Source organism: Garra rufa, chromosome 1, assembly GCF_049309525.1.
Source record: "Garra rufa chromosome 1, GarRuf1.0, whole genome shotgun sequence".
Lineage (NCBI taxonomy): Eukaryota > Metazoa > Chordata > Actinopteri > Cypriniformes > Cyprinidae > Garra > Garra rufa.
In genome coordinates, this window is record NC_133361.1 from 103,359,790 (window position 1) to 103,375,758 (window position 15,969).

At 37.2% G+C, this 15,969-nt stretch overlaps 1 protein-coding gene across 1 annotated transcript; it reads left to right on the top strand.

The window, feature by feature from the left end:
- Window positions 1-9,807: 9,807 nt before the first annotated feature.
- Window positions 9,808-14,375, top strand: LOC141341215 (uncharacterized). The gene is made up of 2 exons (XM_073846366.1): window positions 9,808-10,048; window positions 12,360-14,375. Exons 1-2 carry the CDS (start codon window positions 9,877-9,879, stop codon window positions 13,028-13,030), a joined length of 843 nt encoding a protein of 280 aa, XP_073702467.1. The 5' UTR covers window positions 9,808-9,876; the 3' UTR covers window positions 13,031-14,375.
- The last annotated feature ends 1,594 nt before the right edge of the window (window positions 14,376-15,969 follow it).

The following is a 15,969-nucleotide window of genomic DNA, read 5'->3' on the forward strand; positions in this document are numbered from 1 at the left end:
TAGGACTGCTTGGTTATTTAAAGGGACTGTAGTAATTGGATAGGGAGAGTGACTGGATAGGGAGTGATTGCTGATGATGAATTGGCCGTGTTAATTATCTGCGCGAGCTCCTCCTGAAATTTGTTAATGAAACATCACTAAAATGAAGTGTAAAAGAAAATTTAATAAATGCATGTTCCAATTTTATTACACTTTTGTCTATTAAAATTGCTCTTATTGCTTTTTACTTTTTTAAAAAAGTCATCAATTTGTTGAATAAACTAGATTTTAAAAGATTTGACCTTTGTTGGGCGCTGCCCCTTTAAGAACGTTGTTTTTCGGTGAACTCATGTGATTGCAAAAGAAAAGAGCTATGTTGTTCGGCTGTAGCTTGTTAAACTAATGATTACACGTGAAAGTACATACATCTACTTCATATTCCCAGCGTGGTGAGTAATATTTGTGTTAAGTAATTTGAGGATACTGATGTTAATTATGAAGATCGCTATTTGTGATTAGCGCCTAAACGGCTAATATTATACACGTGTTTGCTGTTTGTGTAGACATATGTTGTTCGTTTGTGTTACTGAACATTGAGATATTCATGCAATAAGCTGCATTTAGTTAGCAAAGTTTAACGTAAGTCTGTTACAGTAGAGATTGTTCATAAAAAAAAGAAAAAAGGGACAAAAAATCTGTTTGTATTAAATGTGATAGTGTTTAATGCATATGTGATGTAAAAAAAATATCTGGATATTAATTGTGAACTGTTTCTGTTTACAGTTTGACCGCACGTATGCACATATGTACACTATTCTAACAACAAGTAAAACAACAACAACCAAAATGTGTACCGTGTGAGTTCTGCACTAGTGGAATAAAACCAAAATCAAGATCCAAGTTAATGTTATCATTTCACGGGTAACATTAAAGTCAAACACGAGGAAGAAATAAATTAATAACAACATGGACCAAGAAACAGAAGAAAGTTCTACCCCAGATCAACAACAAAAGGACCTCAAGCGTCAACGTGGAGGTGCAAAGGCTGCAGTGACACGTTTGATGACACAGATTACAACTGCTATGAACTGTGATCAGCCTAAAGATGTAGAGATGAAACTTGCTGCTTTGGAGGAGGCTGTTATGCGGTTTCAACAGATTCATGACATATACCATAAAACATTAGAAGATGAGGATGACCTTGATGCTTCTAAGGGCTATTTAATGTCCGTCCTGCGGGATGTGCAAGACTTCCAGCACACAGTCTTAAGCTGGCTTGAAGAGTTTAAGCAATCAATGGAATCTTCTGATGCATCAAACTTTCGAGAGGAACAGCAAATGCTCGACGAAGCTGTTAAACCGCAAATGTCTTCTGTAGACCATCTATCTACCCAGTTTCAAGAGAAAGAAAATAAAGAGTTCTCTGTTCTTTTAGCTCAACAAGAAGAACGTCTGCGTGCAGAGTTTAAACTACAACTTAGGCAAGCTGAATTTGAAATGGAGGGATTAAAAGACTTACTGAAATTCAAAGACACTGAGATGGAGGAAAATCGACGAAAGGCTGAATTATCGACAAGAAACAAAGATTTCTCAACTCCTGTCTCAGGTAACCCATCTCTTAACTTTCGTCCATCATTCTCACCAGTAAATGAGAATTCCTTATGTCAACTACTAGAGCTGTCAAGGCAACAGTATCAGTCACATGTTGATTCCATGCACTTACCACCTGTTGACATCATCAAATTCGATGGAGAACCCTTAAAGTACTGGCAGTTCATCAGATTGTTTTCCTCAGTCATTGACAAAGAGTCAGTGCCAGATCAAGAAAAACTTACTCGTCTGCATCAGTACACTGTCGGTCAAGCTAGAGATGCTATCTCACACTGCTTGTACAACCCTGACTCTAGCCTGGGCTATGCAGAAGCCATGGCTGTTCTGAAAAGACGTTTTGGCAATCCGTATGCAATATCACAAGCATGGGTTGACAAGGTGCTTAACCACAATGACATTAAAGACAACAAGCAGTTGCAAAGTTTTGCAGACATTCTGTGTAGCTGCCGAGACACTTTAAAGGCAATGAAGTGTGAGGATGAGCTGAATGGTGGACGTACTTTGCTACTGATTGTGGAAAAGCTTCCTGAAGACATAAAGAAAAGATGGCTCTCAATAAATTATGAGATTATCAAATCTGGACGTTTACCAAAGTTGGATGATGTAGTCAGTCTTGTTGAATCTGAAGCCGCTAAGAGAGCTGATCCTATCTTTGGGAATCTTCTTCAGCCTGCTGGTCGAAATTCTCCAGCGAGTTCTAAGTCAAATGCAAAGTCAAGCTTCAATAAGAAAAGGCAGACATTCGCAACAGTGTCAGTTACTAATGGATCTACCACATCATCCTCACCAAAGGTAACTTCAACATTTAAATGTCCAAAGTGCACCGACGGACACTTCCTGAACCAGTGTCAAGCCTTCAGAGCCTTGTCTGTTCAAGAGCGTTTGGCCTTTGTTCAACGAAAGCAGCTCTGCCTTAACTGCTTTATGAAGGGTCATCGTAGCACAATCTGTTCTCGCAGCTGGATATGCAAGGTGCCTGGATGTGGGAAAAAGCACAACAGTTGGCTACACTCTGCCATTGTAGCTTCTAACAATGACAAAACCCAATCTACCAATCAAGCTCCTGAAGATGAGCCAGCTGTTGACCCGCCACAAACCATTCAAGCACATGCCACCAGAAAATGCACTGAAGTCAGTCAAAAGAAGGTTGCACTTCCCATTGTGCCTGTAGTGGTTTCAGACAGACACAAACAATTCTCTATGAATGTCTTTGCTTTGCTTGACAGTGGCTCCAATGGGACTTTTGCTTCTAAGAAGCTAGTTCATGCTCTTAAACTTGAATCACGCAAAGTCAACATTAAACTGAACACTATGGAGACCAAAAACCTCAATGTAGTCACCTTAGCAGTGGATCTGCAAGTTGAAGATGCTCAACAAAGGAACTCTTTCCTGATAAAAGGAGTGCTCTGTCGGGATCACCTAAACATAAGTCTGGATAGCCTAGTCACGCAACAGGAGGTGTTTCAATGGCCACATCTGCGGGAAATTGCGGATGAAATCAGTTTCCCCGATGCTGATCTAGCTGATGAGGTTCACCTTCTAATAGGTCTAGATCAACCAGACATACTTGCTCCTCGTGACACACGCTGTGGTGAGTCTGGTGAACCATATGCAATTCTGACTGGCCTGGGATGGACACTTCATAGACCAGTAGCTGACGGCTCTACATCTGTTTCTGCCAATTTCATTCGAGCTGATCATTCTTTACAACAAGCTGTTGAAAGATTTTGGAAATTGGATGATCCAGTGCATGTGAACAACGACTCGCTGTCAGTAGTTGATGAGCAAGTTGTGGCCCTATGGAACAAACAAGCAGTCAAAGAGGAAGGTCATTACACTCTTCCTATCCCATTTAAGGAACACCCACCTCGACTGCCCAATAACTACACTATGGCCAAGCATCGATTAGACCTTTTAGGAAAGAGGCTAAAGAAAGACCCAACTTTGCTTCACAAGTATACAGAGGGTATTAGAGACTCTCTGCAGAAAGAATATGCGGAAGAGGTCATCGACATTAACAGAAAAGATGGCTGCGTGTGGTACCTGCCACATCATCCAGTGCTACATCCACGTAAGCCGGAGAAGGTTCGTATCGTCTTTGATTGTGCTGCACAGTACCAAGGTACTTCATTAAATGACCACATATATCAAGGCCCAGACCTTACCAATAAGCTGCTAGGAGTACTTCTCAAATTCAGACAGGAGCCCATTGCTCTAAATGCGGACATTGAGAGCATGTTCTATCAGGTTCGTGTGCCATCTGATGAAAGAGATGTGCTTCGCTTCCTGTGGTGGGAAGATAACGACCCGAACAAACCACCTAAGCATTATCGTATGACGGCTCACCTGTTTGGAGGTGTCTGGAGTCCTAGCGCTGCCAATTTTGCCTTGCAACAAGCGGCGGAGGACAATCGTGGAAACTTCTCTGATGACACAGTGGAAACAGTAAAGCAAAATTTCTATGTCGATGATTGCCTTAAGTCAGTGCCAACAGAGGAGGCCGCCATTAAACTTGCTTCCGAACTTCGGGAATTGCTCGCCGGTGGAGGCTTTAGATTAACCAAGTGGTTAAGCAATTCTAAGGAAGTGATGAAATCAATACCAGCCGACGATTGGGCAAAATCGTTACATGAGGTGAACCTTGACCAAGAGGATTTGCCATTTGAACGAACACTGGGCGTCCTTTGGGACGTAGAACGAGATTGCTTCACCTTTGATGTCAAATCAGTGGACAAGCCTTTAACAAAGAGAGGTGTATTGAGCACTACCAGTTCTATCTATGATCCTTTAGGATTTGCCAGCCCTTTCGTGCTCAAAGCTAAAGCAATCTTTCAAGAGTTGTGCCGCATGAAAGTTGACTGGGATGAGGAGTTACCAGTGGATATAGCAGCACAATAGCACAGATGGTTGAATGATTTGCCTCTGTTATCAGCATTGACAATTCCAAGATGCCTTAAACCGACATCCACTAGTTGTTTGTTACCGACCCAGCTCCATCACTTTTCCGATGCTTCAGAATTGGCTTACGGTGCTGTTTCATATATCAGGATTGGCGACACTTGCAGGCTGGTGATGTCAAAGGCCAGACTTGCTCCAATCAAACCAGTTAGTATACCACGACTGGAGCTACTAGCAGCAGTTGTTGCAACAGAGCTGGATCAGCATATCAAGCAACACTTAGAGATTCCAATTGAAAGGACTTTCTTTTGGACAGACAGCACTATTGTACTTCAGTACATTAAAAACAAGCATTGTCGTTTCCAGACATATGTTGCCAACCGCATATCAAAAATACAGGAACGCTCGGAATCAAGCCAGTGGAGACATGTTGATTCTGCCTCTAACCCTGCGGATGAAGTCTCTCGAGGGATGACTATGAGAGAGATTTTGGCAAGTGAACGATGGGTATCTGGTCCACACTTTCTCAGACATGATGAGGAGCATTGGCCTGCTCAACCTATTATAAATGACTTGCCAGATGAAGCAGAGATCAAACGAGGCAAAGAAGTCTATACAGCTAGCGTAACATCAAACCAAGCAACGAATAATGCAATGGACAGACTACTGGAACGATATTCCAGTTGGCATCGTTTGAAAAGAGCTACTGCTATCTTGTTGCGTCTCAAGGCTTTGTTACGCAAGAAAGTAAGTGTGCGTCTTTCTGACCCCATCACTGTTGGTGAGCTCCAGCAAGCTGAGTTAGCAATTCTCAATTACGTACAAGCTGGAACTGTCAGATCTACTCAAACCAAACCCCGTTCTCTTCTAAAACTTAAACCCTTCAGGGATGAAAATGATCAGCTCCTTCGTGTCGGAGGAAGACTAATGAACGCCCCAATTCCTTATGAGGCTAAACATCCAGTGATACTGCCTAACAATCATCACGTCACCCAGTTGATTATACGTCACTACCATCTTCGCTTGGGTCACGCAGGTCCAGAACGAGTTCTTACAGAAATTCGTCAACGATTCTGGATTCTAAAGGGACGTGCTGTCATAACCCAAACTCTCCGGTCATGCCTACAGTGTCGCAAGTTAAGAGCTAAGCCGCAAGCCCAGCAAATGGCAGACTTACCTGATTCTAGAGTGACACCATGTGAGCCTCCATTCACTCGAGTGGGCATAGATTACTTCGGTCCATTCTTAATCAAGAAGGCACGCAGCGAACAAAAGAGGTATGGATGTTTGTTTACATGTCTCTCTACAAGAGCTATTCATCTCGAAGTCGCACACACCCTTGATACTGATTCTTTTATCAACGCATTACAGCGATTCATTGCCAGGAGAGGCCCACCTTCTGAAATACGGTCAGATAATGGGACTAATTTTGTGGGTGGATTACGAGAGTTGAGAAAAGCCATCAATGAATGGAATCAGCAAAAGATTTCTGATTACCTGCTGCAGAACAATGTAAAGTGGATCTTCAATCCACCTGCCGCCTCCCACATGGGTGGCGTCTGGGAGCGACAAATTCGCACCATTCGTTCCATTCTAAACACTGTCCTATTGCAGCAGGCACCAGATGACGAGGGTCTGACAACACTGTTTTGTTGCGTTGAGTCTATTGTCAATGGTAGACCAATAACTAAACTCTCAGAAGACCCATCAGATCCTTTACCACTCACCCCAAATCATCTGTTGCTACTCCGTTCTGGTCCAACTCTACCCCCAGGAGCCTTCGTTAAACAAGATGTTTACCGACGCAGATGGCGCCAGGTCCAGTATCTAGCAGATATCTTCTGGTCGAGATGGCTTAAAGAATATTTGCCTGCACTGCAACAACGCCAGAAATGGCTACAACCAAAGCGGAATCTTCAAGTAGGAGATCTTGTGATCATTCTGCATGAGAATACACCACGCAATCACTGGCCACTAGGCCTGATTACTCAAGTTTATCCAGGTACAGATGGACTTGTGCGTACTGTGGAAGTGAAAACACAGGCAGGAGTCTTCAACCGTCCTGTGGATAAAATCTGCCTCCTGGAAGCCAGTTTTATTAGTTGAACTAGTTTAGTTGAGGCATCACCCTTCTTTTCTTTAAATGACCTGTTTGGGTCATTGGGGCCGGGATGTTGGGCGCTGCCCCTTTAAGAACGTTGTTTTTCGGTGAACTCATGTGATCGCAAAAGAAAAGAGCTATGTTGTTCGGCTGTAGCTTGTTAAACTAATGATTACACGTGAAAGTACATACATCTACTTCATATTCCCAGCGTGGTGAGTAATATTTGTGTTAAGTAATTTGAGGATACTGATGTTAATTATGAAGATCGCTATTTGTGATTAGCGCCTAAACGGCTAATATTATACACGTGTTTGCTGTTTGTGTAGACATATGTTGTTCGTTTGTGTTACTGAACATTGAGATATTCATGCAATAAGCTGCATTTAGTTAGCAAAGTTTAACGTAAGTCTGTTACAGTAGAGATTGTTCATAAAAAAAAGAAAAAAGGGACAAAAAATCTGTTTGTATTAAATGTGATAGTGTTTAATGCATATGTGATGTAAAAAAAATATCTGGATATTAATTGTGAACTGTTTCTGTTTACAGTTTGACCGCACGTATGCACATATGTACACTATACTAACAACAAGTAAAACAACAACAACCAAAATGTGTACCGTGTGAGTTCTGCACTAGTGGAATAAAACCAAAATCAAGATCCAAGTTAATGTTATCATTTCACGGGTAACAACCTTTATTGTGGATATTTCTATGGCTATTAATTATTCACCAAGACTTTTATAAAGGAACTGTTGATATAATAGAAGTATCCAAATGAACTGAGTGATCAAGAAGGAAGCAAGACCAGTTAAAAAAAAAAACGGTCTGGGACAGCTCAAACTGATAAAATCCCAACCAAAAAAAAAAAACAGAAACTGCGTCAATCTGAAGACATAGAAATTTTAAAACTTAGAAATATCAGCATTCATTCAAAATGCCAGTGTAAAACTGGTAAACCTGCTGCTGATAATTCGGAAATGAGCAACTAATAATAAATGGAAACGGCAGACCAGTTACCTCCTGAAGCATACAGTGATATACTGCATAAACAATAATACTGCAAAAATACAGAGTAATGTACTGCAAAAACAATACAGTTTAAAACACAGTAATATACTGCATTAACAATAATACTGTATAAACAGTATAAAAGTGTCTAAAATGCAACAAGATCCAACTGGTCCTGTAGTAACCAATGTCAAGACAAAATGAATTAAACATTTATTGTTTCAAAACACAATAACCATAAATTCAAAAGGCAAATCATGCAAAACAAAAAGGTGCTCATCATATAGTTTTCAGTTAGCACACGACACAGTTTTGCGAATGAGTCTATTTTTCAGTCCATGTACCTTTACAGAACACTGGTCACCTCCAATGCAAATCTTTTGAATGACCTCAATGTGCAATGTAGTTTTTTGGGGAAAATCAATATTAAGCACAAGAATCAGCCCGACTAGTAGAGCTACAGCATGGGGGAGGCCTTTGACATCTCTCAGGACAATCTGTTCCTCCAGAACCACATTAGTCAAAGGCAAAGTAGTCAAAGGCATCATCTCCATCAGACATTAGGAGAATGCCCAGATCCATTCCTGCAGTCACATGGTCTTCAATGTCGGTTTCCTACAGTAATTGTATTATCAAAATATTAACTCAGAATGTCGTTTTTTTTTTTATTGAAATATTGTATAACACAATTTTTTGCAGAAAATTATGTAGGGAGGACAAGTATCTTAAGACCCTGCTTGCAATTTACTGTTTTCTACATTAAATTATTCTACATATGACAATATAACCTCGATATATTTAATACTGACAATGTGAACAGTGAAATTAAACTTAAAAAAATGTGGCATTTGTTATCTCATAATTAGATTATGCAGTTCTTAAATTTCACACACAGGGTCATGGTTAAACATATATACAGACCATTATTTTAAGCAAAGGTATAATATTAACCTGTAAGTCCACCTCTGCTGACTTGAGTAAATCTGATGGATCCTCACTGAGGTAATGTGGAAGGCCCTGAAGAACAATGGTCCATTTATTGACATGGAATTCTTAAATAAAAGAAAAAAGCATTGTTAGATTAATTTGTGAGAATGACAGGCACATTTTCTAGCTTTAAATGCATTTTTTATATAATTACCGATTAAATATGTTGTCCTTTCTGTCAAAGAGTTACATTTAACCAAACCTAAAACATTTACAAAAATAGACAAATTATTAAATAACAAAAAGGAATTTACTGGAGTACAGGCTTCAATATTACAAAAAGAAGAAAGTAAGATCATTATTGTCGATTTTGTAAAGTAAACTGCAGCAAATGCATTTTTGTGCTCTCATTTGCCACAGTAGGAAAATAAAAAAATCCATGATAGTGTATCAGTGACTTTCCAAATAATGGGAAAAAGTGAATAAATAACAAGCAGTTGTTTTAGGTATAAATGTCAAGGTAAGAAAACACAAAGTATAGTGTTGTAAATGTACATTAATTTGGTAAAAACTAAAATATAATAGTTTCTAGATTTACCATGCTAATAATTGTGGAAATGCAGATAAAACACATCAGTGTATAAACGGGACTTTTATTTTGGTCTGGTGATGTGACGTCATAAAGCGGCGCCTCTAGCCCTGCATTTGTTGTGATTCGACTGAAGAAAGGTTTGTGCTTTTTACGTTTTTTAATCAGTGCAACTGTTGTCAGTTTAAACGTTTTTACAAGCAACACAAAATAAACGAGTCAATCTTAAATATAACATTGTAATGTTTTGTTATTTTTGTGAGTAAAGTGCACCCTCATATTAATAACAGAAATTGTGCGACTCATTTGGTCCTTAAATACAAGTCCATGGTTCAAGTAGAAAGTGAGAGAAAATGAGAATCCGAGTCATCTGAACCGAATCAGTGGTAAAATGATTCAGTGATTCGAATCGACTCATTCAGTGACAACAAACTAACAAACACAAACATGTATAATGATAACTTTTACAAACTGCAAATGTTTTCATGAAAGTGTAATTATTAAATGGTATGTACAAATAATTGAATGCCAAAACTAAATAATAAATGCCTAATATCTATTTTAGTCAGGTCATTTCCCTTTAACTATTAGTCTGAGACCGCTGTAGTGAACACATAGAGATTTTTTTTTTTTGCATTTATTTTTGAGAATAATTTACTTTCTGTTAATTACTCTAATCTTAAACAGGACAAAAGTGTCCAAACACACAGAGAAAACCCTCCTGAATCAACTGAGATCCACGTGACACACTATTATAAAGATGGTGTTTATTAAAGAGGAGAGTGAAGACATGAAGATTGAAGAAACATTCAGAGTCAAACATGACGATATTGAGGAACAAACAAAGATGGATTTCATTAAAGAGGAGAGTGAAGACGCAAAGATTGAAGAAACATTCAGAGTCAAACAAGAAGAAACTGAGGAACAAACAGGTTGGTTTTTATTCTCAAAGCTGAACTGACTTGATCCTTAAAATGTCTAGCTCTACAGAAATGAATGATATTTGTGAGAATGTTTATGAGTGTCGTAATTAAAGCGGTTTGTGGACAGATATGTTGAGATCACATGACCAGACAAATAATAAAATCCTGCGTTCACATTGGACATTTGTTATTATGGCATCATGCTTTTAGGTTGTAGCAATAATAAATAATTAGCCTGAACATTTTAGTTCTATAACATTAAACCCAATATCTGCTTCTAAAATTAAAAGTATTAATTTTTATCACTTAATTATGCAGCAGTCTCTGTTGTGCCAATTTTCTGTTCCAATAAGTCAGAAAGTATTTAGTTATTTACTTGCAAGAAATTTGGGCAATTAATTGAAATACAATGTCAGCTTCCAATGATTATGAAAATACAATAATCAAGATTAAACCATTAGTGTGCACCATTTTGCCCATTCCCTTTCCAGTGGAGCGGTTTCACTCCATAAAACTTACTGTGCAAATCAGTGAAATTATGTGATCAAAATGCTGCACTTGATTATTGATAATGATTTTTCACATAAACCATCATCAGTTATGTCTTAAGTGAACAAAAACAGCTGAGCATGAAAATATGTGTGTAACAGTATATTGGATCCATGCAGCTCCTAAAACGACAACAGCTCACACTATTCCCTCTGCCGTCTGTATGGTTAAACTACAAAAGATAAAAGCATTTGTAGCTGTAATATTAAACAAATCAAGTTTAATTCTTACAGTGAAGACTATGCTGTTTTAGTTTACATTTAATTCTGTTTAATTTCTCTATAGCTGTTCGCTGATAATTAGATAAAATAATAAGATAATACCAAATTTTAAGTAGGCAGGGTTAGTTAACACACAAGTAACCTATAACTGAACATCATATGATACGTTATGTAATTCTTAAAATGATTTAAATCTTATTTTTTTTATTAGGAAGTATGTAAAACCAAAAATCCATGTCTTTTAATATGAAATGCTTTCACTTTAGGGGGAAAACACTGCACTGGCGAAAATCATTGATTGTATGTTTACTTTAAATTTCTTTACAGAGAAATATTACTTTTCATATTTAAGCCCAAAATAGGAGTTTATCCTGCGACTGAATAACAGGGACTAAAAAGAAGACGATAGAATAAAAATATGATAGAAAAATTGATACTGAGGAACAAACAGGTTGGTTTTCATTCTCAAAGCTGAACTCACTCATTTGATCCACATAAAAATGTCCAGCTCTTAATGTGTATATATATATATATATATATATATATATATATATATATATATATATATTAGGGCTGTCAAAAATAACGCGTTAACGGCGTTAATTATTTTGTTGTTGTTAATTACGTCAAATTTTTTAACGCATTTCACGCATGCGCAGTGTGACGAATTATTTGTCAGGAAAGTGGTTGGGGAGCTAGAGGAGAGATGGAGCAAGGTGAGCCTATGGACGGATTCAAATATAAAAAGAATGATGATGGTACAGTTAACAAGTTCAAGCCTGAGCGACAGCCCCTCTGCAACTGGAGTGTTTAGCCATATAGGCCCGGTTCTACTGGACTGTTCTTAGACGGTGCTATATACCCTCAAACGAAAGCAAACCAATTGAAGATCTGGCAAACAATCCAGCGTTGTTCATCTCCTGACTAAGTGTAGACGCGATGTAAATAAAATATTCATTGTGTAGTTTAGAAAGCTTTATTGATTATAACGGAACGTTGTGAAATCTCTATGAACTAAGATTTGTGACACTTTTAGTGATAATAAAGGGAGCGCGCTTTGCACTTTCCATGCCATAATCCATTCAGAATTTGTATGAAACTTTCGTTTTTCTTATGTTTTGGGAATTACGTCTGCATAGTTGTGCTGGGTTCATTCTCGAAAGAGCGGTGACTGACACAGTGACAGAGTGGAGAGTGGAAGATAAAGCCGCTTTGAAGGTCATCGAGGCACCAGCTCAATCATTTGCATTTTTTCAGTGGAAGCAATTTAAAATTATCCGTCATTTTTGCTCACAAAGGAAAAAGTAATACACCAAAAAACGTTGCAGTGTTTTTATAAAATAAAGAAAACAAAAATGATGCGCTTTCTGTCGTCTCGTTCTTGAACAGGAGTGCTTAAAAAAATAAAGCTAAATGCATGCCTCACAGACATGATAAACATATCTATATATATATTTGAAGTCTGTATAAGATCTTAATGTTGCTGGGTTTAATGTTTGCTTTGAGCAATTAAAAATGGTGTTAATTTGGATTTGTTTTTTTTGCATTAGACCTGATGACACTGAAAGAGGAGAGTCAAGAACTCAATGAAAAGGAAGATGATCTCCAGCTTGAGAAACATGATTTTATGGCTGGAGAAAAAACATATAGTTGCTCACATACTGAAACAAAAGCACAAAAGACAGCAAAAAGAAGTGTTTTTACCTGCCAACAGTGTGGAAAAACTTACAACAGAAAGGAAAACCTTAAAGTCCACATGAGAATTCACACTGGAGAAAGACCTTTCACCTGTCAACAGTGTGGAAAGAGTTTCATTCAAAAAGGAACCCTTACTATCCATATGAGAGTTCACACTGGAAAGAGACCCTTTGTCTGTCAACAGTGTGGAAAGAGATTTGTTGAAAGACGAAACCTTAGTGTTCACATGAGAATCCACTCTGGAGAAAGACCTTTCACCTGCCAACAGTGTGGAAAAAGTTTCAGTCAAAAATGCAAACTTCAATACCACATGAAATCTCACACTGGAGAGAAGCCTTACGCATGCTCTCAATGTGAAAGGAGTTTTGCACATAAACAATGCCTAAATGCCCACATGATGATTCACACTGGAGAAAAGCCTTACACCTGCAAACTATGTGGAAAGAGCTTCAATCATAAGTCAAACCTTAACAAACACACAAACAGTCACAGTGGAGGAAAAACTTTCATGTGTTCTCAATGAAAATATTGAAAATATCAAAATATTGCCTTGATGTCAACATGAAAACTCATGCTGATAGTAAGACATGCGAACAGCTTCTTACCCAAACTGTTAATGAAAACAAGGAAATAATCAAAGGGAAATTTGGAGGCAGATATAGCCGAAACAGTCATTTTAGCCTTGCTACTAAAGAAATAAAATAAAATAAAAATAAAATGGAAACCATCATAAAAAATTTTTTTACTGGTTAATAGAAATTGTATTGGTTTTAATGGTAACTGTTATAGTGCCTGTTAATCTCTGCTGATAACTGGTCATCGTCTATTGGTGACCACTACATCCTAATGGAATATGTCCAAAAAACGTAATAGGAAACCATTTGTTAATGATTTTAATGCTTAAAGGTCGATGGTTTGTAATATTTTTAATGGTATTTGCAGTGGAAACAATTCTAATTTCTGTGATATTTTTTTCTTTCCACAGAAAGGTTTGTGAAAACATTTAGGAGTCCTAAATTTAGGACTAACATGCCCATTATTTTAAAGATTTTCTCCTAAATCGCCTACTTTTAGCCTTCAGATGTTTTGCAATGTGACCGCAGAGTGAACAGTCACTTAAAAGATTTTACATGCTACTCAATGATATCAGTTGCGTAAGAACTTACAAGCATTATAGTTACAACTCTATATACGAGCAAAACATGAGGGCTCATATCATGACATTTTCAAAACTCTGTCTTTTGTCACATCCTTGTCTTTTATTTTTCATATTACCTGTGCATAATTTTAGAATCAGAATATTATTAAACACATAATCATTTACTTTATATCCTCCATGTTTACTTCCGTATGACGGTGTGCTGCGTAAGTGTAGCCAAATCCGTATCCACCATATCTTCGCGGAATTGGGCTACTTTTCCCACCGTTTCCTCTGGTTGTTTTCCAAATTTGTGGGTTGACCCAACCACTCTAACGTGGACTTTACCCCCTGAACATGGTTGGGCTAGTGTTGTAGTAGTTCTGAGAAGCAGTTAGGTAGATTTTGGTTTAATAACCTGGAAACCCTGTTTGTATCATTCGTTTGCACATGAGGGCCAGTTCAGAACCATGATCTGTTCACACTAGAAATCTGATATTGCTCACATTTAAAGCAAAAATGTTAACATTTACACTGCAAACTCTGTTTAGTCTGTTTTTGAGAAGGTTTCAACTTTGGTGTTCAACATATTGTTTCAGAAATGCAAACAATTGAAGACTGAAATTCAAAATTTGGTTTGTTTTGAGCCACAGGAATAGATACATTTTGATCATTCGAATTGATAGGAAACATCCTGTAAATTAATTACTTTAGATGCTTTCATTGTACTTTTTTGCCCTTATCTATAAGTAAAAAATGGTTCATCTTACCCCACTCTCCCCCTTTTGTGTCATAATTTCTTCTTGCATGTTCATCACCTTCTTTTCTTGCATGTTCATCACCTTCTCAGGGTCTTGTAGGATATATTATTTCGCAATTTTTTTGGGTTTTGTTCTCTATTATTCTGCTGTTTAGAAAATGTTGGAATTTGGTTACTTTACAACATAACCTAAAAAAATCAAAACTGACATTAGATGAATAACTGACAAAGGATTTTGTTTGCACAACGTTGTAACCAAAATTGAACCAAATGTCTAATGACCTTGTGTGCCTGCTGGGACACGGAAATTGGATTAATGTATAAATTAATTAATGCATGACTTAGATGGGTGTGTTACATAAATGGGAAATAGAGTACTTTCAGCACTCAATTAGACAGCAACTCTGAATACCTCTGACATGTTTTTTTTTTGTATGTGTTTTCTTGATAGAAATATCTATGCACATTTGCACTTTTTTGTTGATTGATTTATTTTTTATTATGCAACAAAAGAACAACAAATGCAAAGACAGAATAAGAACAAAAGACAATGAGAGGCACATATTAATCCAAAGCATACTAAATTATATAATTAGAATCACACCATTAAAAGAGTTTACATACACATCAACTCTTTCCTAAAAACAAAAAAAGAAATTTTCTTTAAACATATACATTTATGAACGTACAAGAAATAACAATAATAACATTTTACAGATTTGCATATAATTTGTTTTTAATTGGAAAAGTCAACCCAGAACACAGTCTCACTTTCTGGATTGTAGACGCAGCAGTGTGTGAACAAGACTTTTATTTTGATCCGGTGATGTGACATCAAAAGGCTGCGCCGCGCTCCTGTGTTTCAGCTGAAGAAATGTTTGTTTTTAATTATCTAAAATGTTTCCGTATACTTTACAGTATAGAAACAAATCTTTTCCATATTCCGAGTTAATGATTCACTGGTTTGAATCGCTACAATCACCGCAAGTTGATGACACCTGCTGCTCAAAATGGTGTAAATGCAAAGAGAAGATATTTAGTCAAAAGATAGCATTTTTTAAAAGTTGAATCTATTTAATGTAATACTAAACGTTATTGTGCGCTAAATTATGTTTGTGCATTTCTTGTTCTTTTGTTAATTATTTCTTGTTGTTATTATGATTTATTTATGGTTAATAAATATGAACCATGTGTTTTTAGTGATTCAAGGCCTCTAACATCACTCTGACTAACTCCCTTAGTGCACTGAGATGCACCCAGATTTAGTTTCTTTCTGTTAATTATTCTCATCTTAAACAGGACAGAGTGTCCAAACACAGAAAAACTCCTGGTGATCCACGTATCACAGTTATAAAGATATAATTTATTAAAGAGGAGAATGAAGTTATGAAGATTGATAAAACTTGAAAACTTGAAGATGCTGAGGAACAAACAGGTTGGTTTTCATTCTCAAAGCTATTTTTTTTTTGTCCTGTACATTTTCTTTATACCATTTTCTACTCTCATTTTGGTGCTCTGATTTAAACTACATTTAAAGAGTCATGTCTCATTTCATTATGCAATG